Raw genomic sequence first — 15,868 nt, 5'->3', positions numbered from 1 at the left:
CCTGCATTCTGTGGGATTCTGATATAAGGTAGACAAGGGGGTGTTTTGCTAGACTCTGGTGGAAGTTTCCTTGAATTATTGTTGTCCCAAATATAATTACCATTGATTTGGTGAAACCTTTGTCTTGCTTGTTACAGCTGGTGGTATCACTGCTGCTTTGCCTGCTTGATTGGTGCATGGTGCTTCCACTGGACAGCTTGTTGCAGCCGCTTCTAAGCAGCTGTGAGGAGCGACCACCCAGCACTTCCTTGATTAGCAGCATTCACAAGGTTTGACTGGTTTGCTGTACATTTGTCTACGATGTTTTTGAAACAACAAATGGGCATTCTGTTTACCTTTCAGACTAGAATTGCGATGCAATTTAAAAAACAAAGGAGGAAGGAATAATGGTCTGGGGCTGTTTTTCATGGTTCGGGCTAGGCCCCTTCGTTCCAATGAATGTAAATCTTAACGCTACAGCATACAATGACATTCTAGACGATTGTGTGCTTCCAACTTGGTGGCAACAGTTTAGAATTGGAGCATGAAAGGGAAGGCCCTTTCCTGTTTCAGCATGACAAAGCCCCCGTGCATAAAGCGAAGTGCATACAGAAATGGTTTGTCGAGATCGGTGTGGAAGAACTTGACTGGCCTGCACAGAGCCCTGACCTCAACCCCATCGAACACCTTTGGGATGAATTGGAACGCCGACTGCGAGCCAGGCCTAATCGCCCAACATCAGTGCTCGACCTCACCAATGCTCTTGTGGCTGAATGGAAGCAAATCCCCACAGCAATGTTACAACATCTCATGGAAAGCCTTCCCAGAAGAGTGGAGGCTGTTATAGCTGCAAAGGGGGGGGACCAAATCCATATGAATGCCCATGATTACCTCCGCCACCAAAGGTGGATGGAGGTTATGTTTTGACCCCTGTGTTTGTTTGTTTGTGAACAAAATATCTCAAATAATTGTGGACATATTCGGACGAAATTTGGCAGAGTTGTAGCGTATGTCACAAGTACGAAATGATTACATTTTGGTGAAGATCAGGATTCAGATCAGGCTACGAGAATTTTTACGGTGGTTCTTCACCATTGGGACATAGGGCCAAAAACGATATAAAGCAGGATATTTCAAAAAGTTGTGGACGGATGATTTTGATTAAATGTGGAGCTGCGTTCGGCCGATCACATGGGCAAGCACCATTCTGGGGTGGATTGAGAGCGTTGTCTGAGATACCTCTTCACATTGGATTATGCTTTCATTCTTAATGACTATCTAAATGAGTGGTGGTCTTTTCTTGCACCATTTAGGCCCCTTAAGGCCCTGTTGACCCTTTAGACCCCATATACCCTAAAGACTATGAGACCCCTAAAGAACATTTTGACCCTTCAACACTTTTGACCCGTTAGACTACTTAGACCCCTTGATGCTTTGATACTTTAGACCCTTTAAACCCCTTAGACCTTTTAATATCCTTTCGACATTTACATCCTTTGGAACCCTTTAGACCCAAATGAGACCAATTAAACCCCAACTACTTTTGCAACATACCTTATAGACCTTTAGACCCCATATACCTTTAGACACGTTATGATGCTTTAAACCCCTATAGACCCCCACACCTGGAGACCTCTTTGACCTTTAGACTCTTTACCCCCTTTCAACACATTAGACCCTTTCACCCTTTAGACCTTTTGGACCACTTTTAAACCCTTTTGGACCACTTAAACTCTAACTACTATTGGAATATACCTGCTAGACCTCATAGACCTTGAGACACCTTTGGACATATACATCCTGTATAACCTATTAGACCCTATCCCGGTGTGGACCCTGGTTGAGAATAGGTACACTGTATCCTTGCGTGTCGTAAGAGGCGACTAAGAGGGTTGGCGTCAGGAAGGGCATCCAGCCATAAAAAAACATTGCCTCAAAAAGAGAACCATGACAATTACAACTACATATGGGCAGGGTACAGCCCGAAGTGGAGATCGGTTTCTGAGGTTTGGGACATGGAATGTAGGGACAATGACAGGGAGATCAGGAGAAGTGGTGGAAGTATTGATCAGAAGAAGAGTGGACATGTTTTTTTTTTGTTTTTTTTGTTTTTTTTTGTTAATACTGAATCGAGGCTCGTGAAAGAGCTAACATTTATTTCACAAACAAATCAACCAGACAAACAGAATATATAAAAAGAGGGAGCGGAAGACAAGATGGGGAGAGAAGGGGAAGCACACAAACACAACATTTGAGAGCAGGGAGATGTGTGGGAGGGAGAGGGCTTGGGGGGAGGAGGCGTGGGAAGGGGGGGGGGGGGGGGGAGAAGTATAAAACACAAGGGGACCGAAATCAGCGGCGGAAGAAAAGGTTTTGGATGGGGGAAGATAAGAGATGGTGGTGAACAGCTGTTTTAAAGACCTGGAGGGTGGAGTGGGATTGAAGAGAGTGAGGGAGTTTGTTCCGGAGGCGGGAGAAAAGAGGAATGAAGGAGTGAAGGTGAGCAGAAAGTCTTGATTTTGGCAGTTTAACCAAAAGAGGGTTGCAGGCAGATCTTGTGCGACCTGTAGGAATATTTGGGGGACAGAGCCCAGAGAGAGCTGGGGGGGCAAGGCCAGAGAGGAGTCGGTAGAAGATGGAAAGACCACCAACCTGCCTGCGGTGAGTGAGTGAAAGGCCCTTGGAGTTAGCTTCATCGCGGAGATTCCAATGATTCTGAACGCTTTGGTTTCAACAGCGTGAAGACGAGCTAGGTGTGAGGCAGGAGCACCAGACCAGAGGGGAGAGCAGTATTCCATAGAGCTGCGGATGAAAGCCTTGTAAGTGGTGAGGAGCTCAGGTGTACCAAGGAAGGACTTCGCACGACGGAGGATGCCCAGTCGGCGAATGGCTTTGGAGGCCAGATTTGAAATGTGGTTTTCCCAGGAAAGATCATGGCAGATAGTGACACCCAAAAGCTTGAGTGACAGAACTTCTTGGAGAGGATTATTCAGAAAGTGGATGGGAGGGTTGTCCAGTCGGTCTTTTCGGAGACACGTCGTAAGAGTGTGAGATTTGTCAGGATTGAAAGACATGTTCCACTTGTTTGCCCAGTCTGTGATTTTGTCCAGGTCTGCAGAGAGTGAGGAGGCTGCAGACTGCCGATCTGAGGGATGAGGAATGGAGCGACAGAGAGTAGAGTCGTCAGCAAAGAGATATAGAGGATTTTCAAGAGAGTCAGAGAGATCATTGATGAAGACCAGAAAAAGCACAGGGCCCAGAACACTGCCTTGGGGAACTCCAGCCTGAACAGGAAGAGGAGATGAGAGAAACCCATTCAGGGCCACACGTTGACGACGACCAGAGAGGAAGTCCGCCAGCCATGCGTAGAGATTTCCATGGATACCAAAGGAGGAGAGTTTTGTGAGCAGAGCGGGGTGCCAGACCGTATTGAAGGCACATGAAATGTCGAGGGAGACAGCTCTAATTTCCTGTTTGGCGTTGAGGACCTCCATCCATTGTTGAGAAAGCAGAAGCAGCATGTCCAGAGTAGAGTGACCAGGTCTGAAACCAAATTGATGGTCAGAGATCAAGCCATTGGAGAAGAGGAAAGATTTCATATCTGAAGCAATGATGGATTCCATGACTTGGCTGATAATTGGGAGAAGTCTGATTGGTCTGTAGTTGCTAGGATCTGTTTTTGCACCTTTTTTGTGCAAAGCGGTGATGTTGGCTGATTTCCAAGCAGATGGCAGATGACCTTGAGCAAAAGAGAGGGTGAAGAGAACAGAAAGAGGGAGTGAAAGAGCGGAAGAACATGATTTTAGGACCCGTGGGCTGATGCCGTCAGGACCAGTTGCAGAATCAGAGTCGAGGGTTGACAGAAACTTTTCCACCTTGTCAGGAGGAAAGGACACAGAGTCCAGGAGCAGCTGGGTACGACTGGGTACGGTGGGTACAGAGAGGGATGGGTTTGGGACACAAGATTTAAGGCACGCAAGGTTGTGTGCAAGAGATGAGATGGGAGGGAAGTGGTGTGAGAATGGTGAAGCGTAGGCAGGGACAGAAATACAAGTTTGTTTGGCAAGGGTGCCCGGAGGGCGTGAATGGTGTTGGTGTCCTGTTTTCTGAGGAGTTTGTAGACAGTGTGGTGAGTGTGACGAGAGTGAGTGATAGGTTGATGATGGTGAAAATGATGATTGGAAAGCTCTTGGTGAACGTCATCTCGGGATATGCTCCGCAGGTTGATCGGAGCGATGAAGAGAAGGTTCTGGTGTGCGATAGAGAAGCTGATGGAAAACATGAAAGATGAGGAAGTTGTTGTCGTAGGAGGAGACGTAAATGGACAAGTGGGAAGGAGTATGGACGGTTTTGAGGGAATTCATGGGGGTTACGGATATGGTGTAGGAACTGGAGAAGGTGAAAGGATTTTGGAGTTTGCTGATGAAGCTGATTTGTTGATTTGTAATACTCAGTTCCAGAAAGAGGATAATAAGCTTGTTACATACACTGTCAGGTGGGTCGACGACAACCGTTGACTACCTGATGGTGCGTAGGCGAGATAGGGGGCACCTCCGGGACACAAAGGTGATCCCGGGGGAGGAGGCTGTTTCACAGCACCACTTGGTTGTCTGCGACATGGGGGTGAAAGGTGCGAGGAGAGCTCGGCAGGTGAAGTACCAACCGAGAATGAAGGTGTGGAGGTTGAAAGAGGTGACAGTAAGGGAGGCATTAAAAGAGAGGCTGAGTAGGGTAGAGGATGATGTGGTTGAGCTTGAAAGTGGTTGGATGTCAATGAAAGGTAGTCTGTTGGGAGCTGTTGGTGAGGTATGTGGATGGACAAAAGGACCACCTAGGCACTCGGAAACATGGTGGCGGGATGATGAAGTTGGAAAGAGGATTGACGAGAAGTTGAAGAAGTTCAAGGAGTGGCAGAAGGCGAAGGGTACAGGAGCAGAAAAAGCAGAGCATGAAAGTTACAAGGCAGCCAAGAAGGCTGCAAAGAAAGAGGTAGCAAAGGCGCAGGAGGCATGTCGGAAAATGTTCGGAGAATACTTGGATTCGGAAGAGGGTCACAGAGCGGTATTCAGGATTGCAAAGCAGATAGCGAAAGAGAGGTGTGATGTGATGGGGGTGAGTTGCTTGAAGGATGAAGTGGGACAAATCGTTGTGGACCCAGATAGAATTAAAGGAAGATGGAAAAGATATATATGAAATGCTGTTGAATACAGAGAATGGATGGAATAGCAACATAGAGAGTAACCCAGTTTTAGGACCCGCAGAGAAGATAACTGAGAAGGAAGTTGAGGAAGCGATAAAAGCAATGAAGAGTAGAAAAGCGAGAGGGCCGACGGGAGTCGTGGGAGATATGTTGAAGTCAGCAGGAAGTTGGGGTGTGAAGAGAATGACAGAGATCTCTAATCTGGTGGTGAAAGAAGGCCGTATTCCAGTGGATTGGGAACTGAGTACCCTCGTCCCTCTATACAAGGGGAAAGGTGACCCTCTGGAGTGTGGCTCGTACCGAGTGATAAAGCTATTGGAGCATGGAATGAAGGTATTGGAAAGGGTGTTGGAGAGGAGGATAAGGAAGAAGGTGAAGATCGACGAAAAGCAGTTTGGATTTATGCCAGGAAGAGGAACGACAGACGCGCTCTTTATTGTGAGGCAGTTGCAGGAGAAGTACATGGAGAAGAGGAAGAAGTTGTTTCTTGGGTTTGTTGATCTGGAGAAAGCATTCGATAGGGTTCCACGCGAAGTATTGACATGGGCATTGAGGAAGTTAGGAGTGGAGGAATGGTTGATCAGAGTAGTGATGGCAATGTACAAAAGAGCACGCACAGCTGTAAGGACGAAGGATGGGAACAGTGGTGAGTTTGAGGTGAAGGTGGGAGTGCATCAGGGGTCGGTACTAAGTCCACTACTATTTGTAGCTGTGATGGAGGTGCTGGCTCAGAACGTAAAGGAGGGTTTACCGTGGGAGTTGTTGTATGCAGATGATCTGGTGGTGTTTGCGGAAAGTATGGATGGACTGAAGGAAAAGATTAACAAGTGGAAGGAATGTCTGGAGACAAACGGTCTGAAGGTGAATATCGGAAAGACGAAGGTTATGGCAAGTGGTAAAGCATGTGGTGAGGTGGAAAGAACTGGGAAGTGGCCATGTACTGTGTGCAAGAAGTGTGTCGGAGTGAATTCCATTCAATGTTCAATGTACAATGTGCGCTGAGTGGGTTCATCAAAAATGTAGTGGTCTGAGAGGGTCATTAACCAGTGTGGCAGCCACATTCAAATGCAAGGTGTGCACGGAGGGAGCTGCAGATGGAGGAAATGTTGAGTTGGATCTTGGAGACGGCGTGAAGCTGGAAGGTGTGAAAACATTTTGCTACGTGGGAGACATGCTGAATGGAGAAGGTGGATCAGGCTCGGCAACGGTTGCTGGAGTGAGATTTGCATGGAAGAAGTTTCGGGAACTGAGTGGCGTGCTGATGAGTTGGGGAGTGTCGTTGAAGCTGAAGGGAAAGGTGTATGCTGCATGTGTGAGAAGTGTTATGATTTATGGGAACAAGACATGAGTAATGAACGTAGAGCAGCAACAAAGGCTGGAAAGGGTGGAAATGCGAATGGTTCGGTGGATGTGTGGAGTATCGTTGAGAGAGAGGAAGACAAATGATGAATTGCGAAAGATGATGGGAATCGAGCCTGTGATTGATGCTGTGAAGAGGAACAGGTTGAGATGGTTTGGTCATGTGTTGAGGAAGGATGAAAGTGACTGGTTGAGAAGAGTGACGGAAATGAATGCAGAAGGAAGTAGAGGACGGGGAAGACCGAGAAAGACTTGGCTAAAGATGGTGGAAGAAGAAATGCGGGCAAGGGGGTTAACAACGAGAGATGCAGAAAATAGGGCAAAATAGAGAAGGTTGTCATGGGGACCGCAAGGCTAACCCCCACTCTAGCAGGGAAAATGGCCTTAAAATGCATGTTGTTGTTGTTGTTGTTGTTGTTGTTTTTGTTGTAGAACCTATTAGACCCTACTACTTTTGGAACATATCTTCTAGACCCCATCGACAAACATCGTATTGAGGAGCTGTGCTCCTACGCGAGTCGAAAGGATTGACGCGACAAAAGACGGGAATTCGTCCGAGCTCCTTTATTGGTAAAACGAAAACTCGGGTACACTGAAAAGCCCGTTTATCGGGTCGCAATATATATAAGCACAATCAAACACGTCATGCCGGAAGCCACGCCTCCCAAGCCGGGCGCGGCATGCCGATCGGAGCGTTTGCCCGGGAAAGGCGAGTCTGGCAATGCCCGGGCGGCCTGGGCGAGCCCAGGAAAGGCGAGTCTGGGCATGCCCGGGCGGCCTGGGCGAGCCCGGGAAAGGCGAGTCTGGGCATGCCCGGGCGGCCTGGGCGAGCCCGGTACAGTGATCGCTCCCTGGTTGCGTCGTCGGCAGGTGTAAGGCGATTGTGTATGCTCAGCAGCAACCGCTACACGCGCCCCCCCAGAATCGACTTGCACCGGCAGGGTCAATTTAAGGGGGGTCCTGATGACCTGGCCGAAGCGACCCCTGGAGGGTCGTGGGGGGGGGTCCGTTTTGGTGGTGGGTGGTAGAGTGGGGAGAACCGTGGACGGGGGGCGGCCTCGCCGCGGAGGAAGGGCCAACCGTGGTGGTTGGTCGACGTCCAAGTGCGCCGGCTTGAGGCGGTCCACCGAAATCCGATTCGACCTGCCGTCGACGACGAAGGACTTGTTGTCCCGTCGCAGGACCCGGAAGGGCCCGTCGTACGGTGGCCGGAGTGGCCTCCGGTGTGCGTCATGGCGCACAAAAACGTACTCCGCTGTGCGAAGCGCTGGGGGGACGTAGGACTGGGGGCCACCGTGGTGGGACGTTGGCACGGGGGCAAACCGTCGGGCGGCCTCCTGGAGGTCCGAGCGCTGGCGAGCCGCGGACCAGGGACTGGTAGCGTCGGGCACGAACTCGCCCGGGACGCGTAGCGGCTGGCCGTAGACGAGCTCGGCGGTGGACGCCTGGAGGTCCTCCTTGGGGGCCGTGCGGAGGCCCAAAATGACCCATGGCAGCCGGTCGGCCCAACCGCCGTCCTGAAGGCTGGCCATGAGCGCGGCCTTCATGGAGCGGTGAAAACGCTCGCACAACCCGTTGGCTTGGGTGTGGTAGGCCGTGGTACGGTGGAGCTTGACCCCCAGGTTGCGGGCGACCGCGCCCCAAAGCTCGGAGGTGAACTGCGGACCGCGGTTCGAAGAGATGTCTGCCGGTGCGCCGAAACGGGCGACTCAGGTGGCGATGAAAGCCTGCGCCACGTCGGCGGTTGTGGTGGAAGCGAGGGGAACGGCCTCCGGCCACCTGGTGGTCCTGTCCACCATGGTGAGCAGGTGTGTGAAACCTTGTGATGGGGGAAGGGGGCCCACCAGGTCCATGTTGACGTGGTCGAAACGCTGTTCGAGCACGGTGAAAGGTGCCAGCGGGGCCTGGGTGTGGCGGTGGACCTTGGCCCGCTGGCAGGCCGTGCAGGCGTTGGCCCAGTCGCGGACGTCCCGTCGAAGTCCGTGCCAGACGAAACGCGCCGACACCAGCTTCTGGGAAGCTTTCCGGCCCGGGTGAGAAAGGCCGTGGAGGGAGGCGAAAATGCGGCGCTGCCAGGTAACGGGCACGACGGGGCGAGGCTGGCCTTGGGAGACGTCGCAGAGCAGGACAGTGTCCGCGAAGGGGACGTCGGCCAGGCGGAGGCCCGTGTCCGCCGCCCGGAGGGCCTGCACCATGGTGTCGGCGGTCTGGTCGGCCGCCATAAGCGCGAAGTCCACGCCCAGGTGGACCGCGTTCTCGCTGGCCCGAGAAAGACAGTCGGCCACGGCGTTGTCTTTTCCGGTGACGTGCCGGATGTCCGTGGTAAACTCCGACACAGCGGAGAGGTGGCGCTGCTGGCGGGCCGACCACAGCTCCGTGACTTTGGCCATCGCGTAAACCAACGGCTTGTGGTCGACGAAAGCCGTGAACGGGTGGCCCTCCAGGAGGTGGCGGAAGTGGCGAACGGCCAGGTATAGACCGAGGAGCTCGCGGTCAAATGTGCTATATTTTAGCTCATTCGGCCGGAGTTGCCGGCTAAAAAAAGCGAGTGGCTGCCAAACCCCGTTCACCCATTGTTCATGTACGGCGCCCACCGCGTAGTCGGAGGCGTCCATAGTGAGGGCGATGGGAGCGTCGAGCACCGGGAGAGCAAGCAGCGTTGCGTCGGCGAGGGCCAGCTTTGCACCTGTGAATGCCGCGTCCATGTCTGCGGACCAGACGACGTCATGCTTGGCCGGCTTGCCCCGGAGGGCTTCGTAAAGGGGCCGCATGAGCTGAGCAGCGCGGGGCACGAAACAGTGATAAAAATTCACCATGCCGAGGAACTCCTGCAGGGCCTTGATGGAGCGGGAACTTGGTGATGGCCTCGACCTTGGTTGGCAGCGGCACGGCCCCGTTCTTGGTGATGTGGTGGCCCAAAAAGTCAACGGCCGTCGTGCCGAAGTGGCATTTGGCCGGGTTGACGATTAAGCCGTGCTCGCTGAGGCGTCCGAACAGTGTTCGGAGGTGGAGGACGTGCTCGGCCCGGGACGTGCTGGCGACGAGGATGTCGTCCAGGTAGACGAAGAGGAACGGCAGGTCGCGCAGCACGCCGTACATCAAGCGCTGGAACGCCTGAGCCGCGTTATTGAGGCCAAACGGCATCCTCAGGAATTCGAACAGGCCGAAAGGTGTGATGACGGCCGTTTTTGGGACGTCGGCCGGCCTGACAGGTACCTGGTGGTATCCCCGTATCAAGTCAATTTTCGAGAAAATGACCTGCCCCGCCAAACGGGCGGAAAAGTCCTGGATATGCGGGACAGGATACCTGTCGGGGGTGGTAACGTCGTTGAGGTGGCGGTAGTCGCCACATGGGCGCCAGCCGCCCCCTGGCTTCAGCACGATGTGCAGAGGTGAGGCCCACGCGCTATCGGAGCGCCGCACGATGCTGAGGTGCTCCAACGCGTCGAACTCGGCCTTTGCCACGGCGAGCTTGGCCGGGTCGAGGCGGCGGGCTCTGGCGTAGACCGGCGGGCCCGTAGTTGGTATGTGGTGCTCGATACCATGTCTCACTGCGACGGCCGAAAACGTCGGCCGCGTGAGGGCCGGAACTCTGCGAGCAGGCGAGCGAACTCGTTCGCCGCCGGGAGGGCGCATGATAGTTCGGTCGGCGCGGAGCTGCTCATTGTGCATGCCAGGAAGCTGAAAGTCTCGGCGTTGACGAGGCGACGCCGTTTTACGTCGACAAGCAGCCCGTGCGCGCAGAGGAAATCGGCGCCTAGCAAAGCCATGGGCACGCTTGCCGTCACAAAGGTCCAATTAAAGCGCTGGCTGCCGAAGCAGAGGGTGACGTTGCGTGGGCCGAAGGTGCGGATGGCCGATCCGTTGGCAGTGACCAAGGAGGGGCCGCAAACGGCGGTCTGCCTGTCCTGCTCGGAGGTGGGTATGACGCTCAGTTGGGCGCCGGTGTCACAAAGAAAACGCCGCCCGGACGCTTTGTCCTTGATGAAAAGCAAGTTGCCCGAGTGGCCGGCGCTCATGGCTTGTAATGAACGCCGGCCCGGCCGTTTCCCGACTCGCCGAAAGTGCACGGGGGTCGGCATGTCCGAGCCTTTTGTCCGAACCTAGCGTGGTAATAACACCATGCCTGGTCAGGTGGAGGCCCCGGCCGTCGTGTTGGAATCGGTCGGCGCGGCGTGGCGGCCGCCAGTCGCACTGGCAGTTCGGCCTCCAACCGCACCGGGCGCTCGGGCGCCATGGGCGTCGCCTCAGACGGCGGCGGGCTCCAGGTAGCTGCCGCGATGTGCTGGCCTGCCGAGGAGATCTTGTTGGCTTCCCTGACGAGGGCGCGGGGATCCGTGATCTGCGTGCCTGCCAGAGTGAAGCGTACCTAGCTAGGTAGCTGGCGGAGGAACAGCTCCCGGAAAAGGAAATCCGAGGAGTGCTCACCTAGCAGCGAGAGCATGTAGTCCATCCGCTCGGACGGGCGCGTGTCGCCGAGCTCGGGCAGGTCGAGCAGGCGTCGTGCCCGTTCTGCCGGTGAGAGGGTGAATGCGTCGAGGAGGAGCGTCTTGATCGCGCCATATTTGTCAGCGGCTGGCGGGTGCTGGAGGAGGCTCAGGGCGCGGGCCGCAGTGGCGGAGCTGAGTGCCGCTACCACATGGTGGAAGCGGGTGTCGTCTGTGGTAATGCCTCGCAGGGCAAACTGGGAGTCTGCCTGGGCGAACCAAACCGCCGCGTGAGCCTCCCAGAAGGTAGGCAGTTTAAGGGTAACTGCCGTGTCCATGTTGGGGGTCACCAGTGAGGAGCTGTGCTCCTACGCGAGTCGAAAGGATTGACGCGACAAAAGACGGGAATTCGTCCGACCTCCTTTATTGGTAAAACGAAAACTCGGGTACTCTGAAAAGCCCGTTTATCGGGTAGCAATATATATAAGCACAATCAAACACGTCATCCCGGAAGCCACGCCTCCCAAGCCGGGCACGGCATGCCGATCGGAGCGTTTGCCCGGGAAAGGCGAGTCTGGGCATGCCCGGGCGGCCTGGGCGAGCCCGGTACAGTGATTGCTCCCTGGTTGCGTCATCGGCAGGTGTAAGGCGATTGTGTATGCTCAGCGGCAACCGCTACAGTATGACCCTTTAAACTCCTATAGACCCCTTACACCTGTAGACCCTTTTGACCTTTAGACTTTTGACACCTTAGACCTTTTCAGACACTATCAACACTTTAGACCCTTTCACCCTTTTGGGGTGAAACTTTTTGAGATATCTTGTTCACAGACAAACAGATGAAAAATCACTCATAGAGCGACACTTGGCAAAAGAGAACAAAGTTGAATGGCACTCGGTAGAGCATCCTTTTGACCTCAAAAATAAATGGTGGTTGAATTATGTGACTGGATATGCAAATCTTCTTCAAATTTTAAGTGAATCGGATGAAAATTGAGGGTTTTAGAAATTTGGAAAACAGTGGTTGACCTTTGGCCTATGTTGACCTTGTGACCTATGTTGACCTAAAAAATAGTTGGTTCAATTCAGTGAACTGATAAGAAAATTCTTTTCAAATTTCAAGTTGATCGGAAGAAAAATGAGGATTTTAGAAATTTGAAAAGGTTGTTAACCTTTTGGCCTATGTTGACCTTGTGACCAATGTTGATCTGAAAAATAGTTGGTGGTTGAATTCAGTTCGCTGATGTGTTAATCCTATTCAAATTTCAAGTCAATCGGATGAAAATTGAGGATTTTAGAAATTGGAAAAAAGTGGTTGACCTTTGGCCTATGTTGACCTTTTGACCTCGAAAATATATAGGATTTTATCGGACCACAAACTCTACCATTTGATGAAGTTTCGTGAAGATCAATTTACAATTGTGACCTGTAGGCAAGTATAAGTGAGTGGACAAACAAACAAATGAAAAATCACTCGGAGAGAAACACGAAGCAAAATAGAGCAAATAAATCTTTCTTTTTAATAAATTTGCAAAACTTTCTAAAATCCTCTTTTCTCTTTGTCATTATGGGGTATTGAGTGTAGATTGATGAGGGGAAAAATGAATTTAAACGATTTCAGCACAAGGCTGCAACATAAGAAAATGTGAAAAAAGTGAAGGGGTCTGAATGCACTGTACGCACTTCCTTAACCGAATGCCTATCCCTGCTTTTCTCTTCGTCAGCGCAGGGTAACAATTGCGTGATTCTAACACTAATTCATATTTCGCATCACTCGGAATTCTTTGAATGTTGATGGCAATGGGCATTTTAAACAGGACTCCATTACTGCTACCTTTCAGGTCTTGCACAGCTGCATGTATGGCTATCACTTCTTCAACAATGCTCGCTACTGCCCGATTACCCTAAAGGACATCTCCAGCACCGAGTACAATCCCAACTTGCCATTGGAGGAGATCAAGGACCCCGAACTATTGTACTCCCATGGTGATCGTGAAGGAAAGATGGTGAACATCTCCAACGGTCAGCTTTCATAAACACTGCATCATATGCTTTGCCTTGGGTACCTTGTACCTGTTGCCGTGTTTGAGCCTTGGGTACCTTGTACCTGTTGCCCTGTTTGAGCCTTGGGTACCTTGTACCTGTTGCCCTGTTTGAGCCTTTTGAGTAACTGTTGCAATCTATCTATCCAGGTTCTTCGCGACGTCTTTGATCTTTCTTCCTTTCCCATTTGTTTCAACTTTTTCACATTTGTTTCAACTTTTTCACATTTCTTTCTACTTTTTCACATTTCTTTCTACTTTTTCACATTTGTTTCTACTTTTTCACATTTGTTTCTACTTTTTCACATTTCTTTCTACTTTTTCACATTTCTTTCTACTTTTTCACATTTCTTTCTACTTTTTCACATTTGTTTCTACTTTTTCACATTTCTTTCTACTTTTCACATTTCTTTCTACTTTTTCACATTTCTTTCTACTTTTTCACATTTCTTTCTACTTTTTCACATTTCTTTCTACTTTTTCACATTTCTTTCTACTTTTTCACATTTCTTTCTACTTTTTCACATTTCTTTCTACTTTTCACATTTCTTTCTACTTTTTCACTTTTATTTCTACTTTTTCACATTTCTTTCTACTTTTTCACATTTCTTTCTACTTTTTCACATTTCTTTCTACTTTTTCACATTTCTCTTTTTTAATTCTAATTCTTGCATTTTCTTTTCTTTTTGTTCATTTTCCTCTCTTATTTCTCTGTTACTCATAATTTCTCTCTTTATCTATCTGTCCAGGGAGAAGTGAATTTTTCCAAAAATAAAATTTGTTGGGCTCACTTGGCTGCACCTGGATGGGTTTGAGGGTAGAGGAGCAGCAGGTGAAACCCGAACCATATCCAGGTTCCTCCATGTGACTTGCTTTGCTCTTTGCTTGTTGGGGTTCATTATGATGAGTCCAATGCAGTATTTAAATTTGGTGTTTCATTTGATTATTTGCTTCAACTCATGGTTCTATAATACACTTGTGTGCAGAGAAGCCTTCTAAAAATTCTGAACCCATCTTGCTTGCCATAACTTCCCCCCCCCCCCCCCCCCCCCCATCTTCTCTCTCATGCAGGCCTGTTGGATTGAAACAGGCCAGACTTTGCAGCACTTCGTTTATTCATAAACTTAAAACGAAATCTGTTTTGTTGATGCATTGGTAAATTTTACCGGTGTGTACCCCGGTTTAGAATAGGTACACCATATCCCTGCGCATCGTAAGAGGTGACTAAGGGTTGGCGTCAGGAATGGCATCCGGCCATAAAAACATTGCCTCAAACAGGGAACCATGATTGGCATGGGGCCCGCAAGGCTATCCCCTGCTCTAGCGGGGAAAATGGCCTTAAAACGATCATTCATTCATATTCATATTGGTAAATTTTACATCGTGTCATTATTGTGCCCACCTCACATTCCTCACGTGTTCTCTCCTCTGATTGTACTGTATTGTGTGCTTGCTGACATGGGCTCAAGGCCTCGTATGATCTACAATCACTCAGATAGTGTGCTGTTGACTTCATCCTTCATCCATACTTTTTCATCCATTCTGTTCCTCTTCTCACCAAGCATGCATATATTTCACATTGTCTTCAATCCCACTACTCCCTCCAGGTCTACAAAACACCTGTTCATGACCATCTCTTATCTTCCCCCATCCAAAACCTTGATCTTTTCTACCGCCATTAATACACCCCAAATCCACCTCCTTCAAATTCCGATTTCTTTTCTGAAATCCCCTGTAGTGTCCATCTTGTTTATCCCGTGTACCCCGCCCCAGCCTTCTCTTCCACAGATCTCCCAATGTCCCTGTTCCCTACTGTTGTTATACTTCCCTCTCTCTCCCCTTCTTGTCCCATGCTCCCTTTATTATACTCGTACACCCGCTCACTACGGTTGCGGCAGGAAGGGTCATACCTCTTTGGGGTATATACATTACAGTAGATCTATCGGGTCTCAAGAACGTTGTGTGTGTGTTAATTTACCACGTTTCTTGTGGAGAGATCTCCAAGTGGTTTAAGCATTCGAGCAAGCACTCCATTCAAAACCATTAACGAACGGCTGGCTTGCAAGCGCAAGCTAGCAGCTTGGCAAATGAGCACAACCCAGGCTTCCTCCCTTTCAGTTTCATGTTAAACAGCAGGAGCGAGTTTCAAAAGTTCGCTACGAAAAACGCCACGTTAGCGGCAGGAAGGGTCATGTTATTAACCAAACCCTTGTGGGGTATATAGAGTACCGTAGATCTTCACTCAGTTCTGTAAGTAAAACTTACCTCATGGATGTCCAGATTTCATTTTGTGTTATAAAGATCATAAGCAACTGTTTAAAAAGCTAATCATACGAGTTATAATATAATATATTCCGGTAATATATACGAGGTTTATAATATTTTTACTTCCGGTAGAGGCCGTTGCTCCCACAAAAACGCCATGATAAGTTATTTATAAACGTTGATTCGATGTTTGTTCAATGAGGAAAAACCCTTTGGGGAGGTGGGATATTATTTGTATTAATATTGTTTTGTAATCTATATAATAATAGCGTAAGGACTCGACTTTGTTATCCCTTTTACGCCGCACCCAGTGACCCGATTCCCACGGCACTAATGGATTTACGATCTACGAACCACGCTCTTTGTTTATCACGTACAGCCATACTCGAAAAATCTGAATTAGCCGACGTTGGGGCCCAAAAGCATCCGATTAACTGCCGATACGACGCCATCTTACGACGCCATCGTATTGGCGTCTGCTGGGCGAATGGCGAAGCAAGCCGTCCGCTGATTGGACAGGCGAAGGCGAAAGCAAGCCGTCCACTGAGTGGACAATCCAGAGCATGCATTTGTGCCGGTGTCGGCGATCGTTGTTC

General features: G+C 50.3%; 1 protein-coding gene across 4 annotated transcripts in view; it reads left to right on the top strand.

The window, feature by feature from the left end:
• The window catches only part of LOC137416855 (ral GTPase-activating protein subunit alpha-1), a 344,184-nt gene that overhangs the window by 246,002 nt on the left and 82,314 nt on the right, over positions 1-15,868 (top strand). For all 4 annotated transcript variants that reach the window (XM_068102513.2, XM_068102512.2, XM_068102510.2 and 1 more), the window contains 2 exons: positions 138-269; positions 12,807-12,987. In XM_068102513.2, coding sequence (XP_067958614.2) covers positions 138-269; positions 12,807-12,987 — 313 coding nt within the window. The remainder of the gene's footprint in view (positions 1-137; positions 270-12,806; positions 12,988-15,868) is intronic.

This window comes from Myxine glutinosa, chromosome 11 (assembly GCF_964187855.1).
Source record: "Myxine glutinosa chromosome 11, kmMyxGlut1.1, whole genome shotgun sequence".
Classification (NCBI taxonomy): domain Eukaryota; kingdom Metazoa; phylum Chordata; class Myxini; order Myxiniformes; family Myxinidae; genus Myxine; species Myxine glutinosa.
Note: the sequence above shows the minus strand (reverse complement) of the source record. Positions and strands in the feature narration are given on the sequence as shown.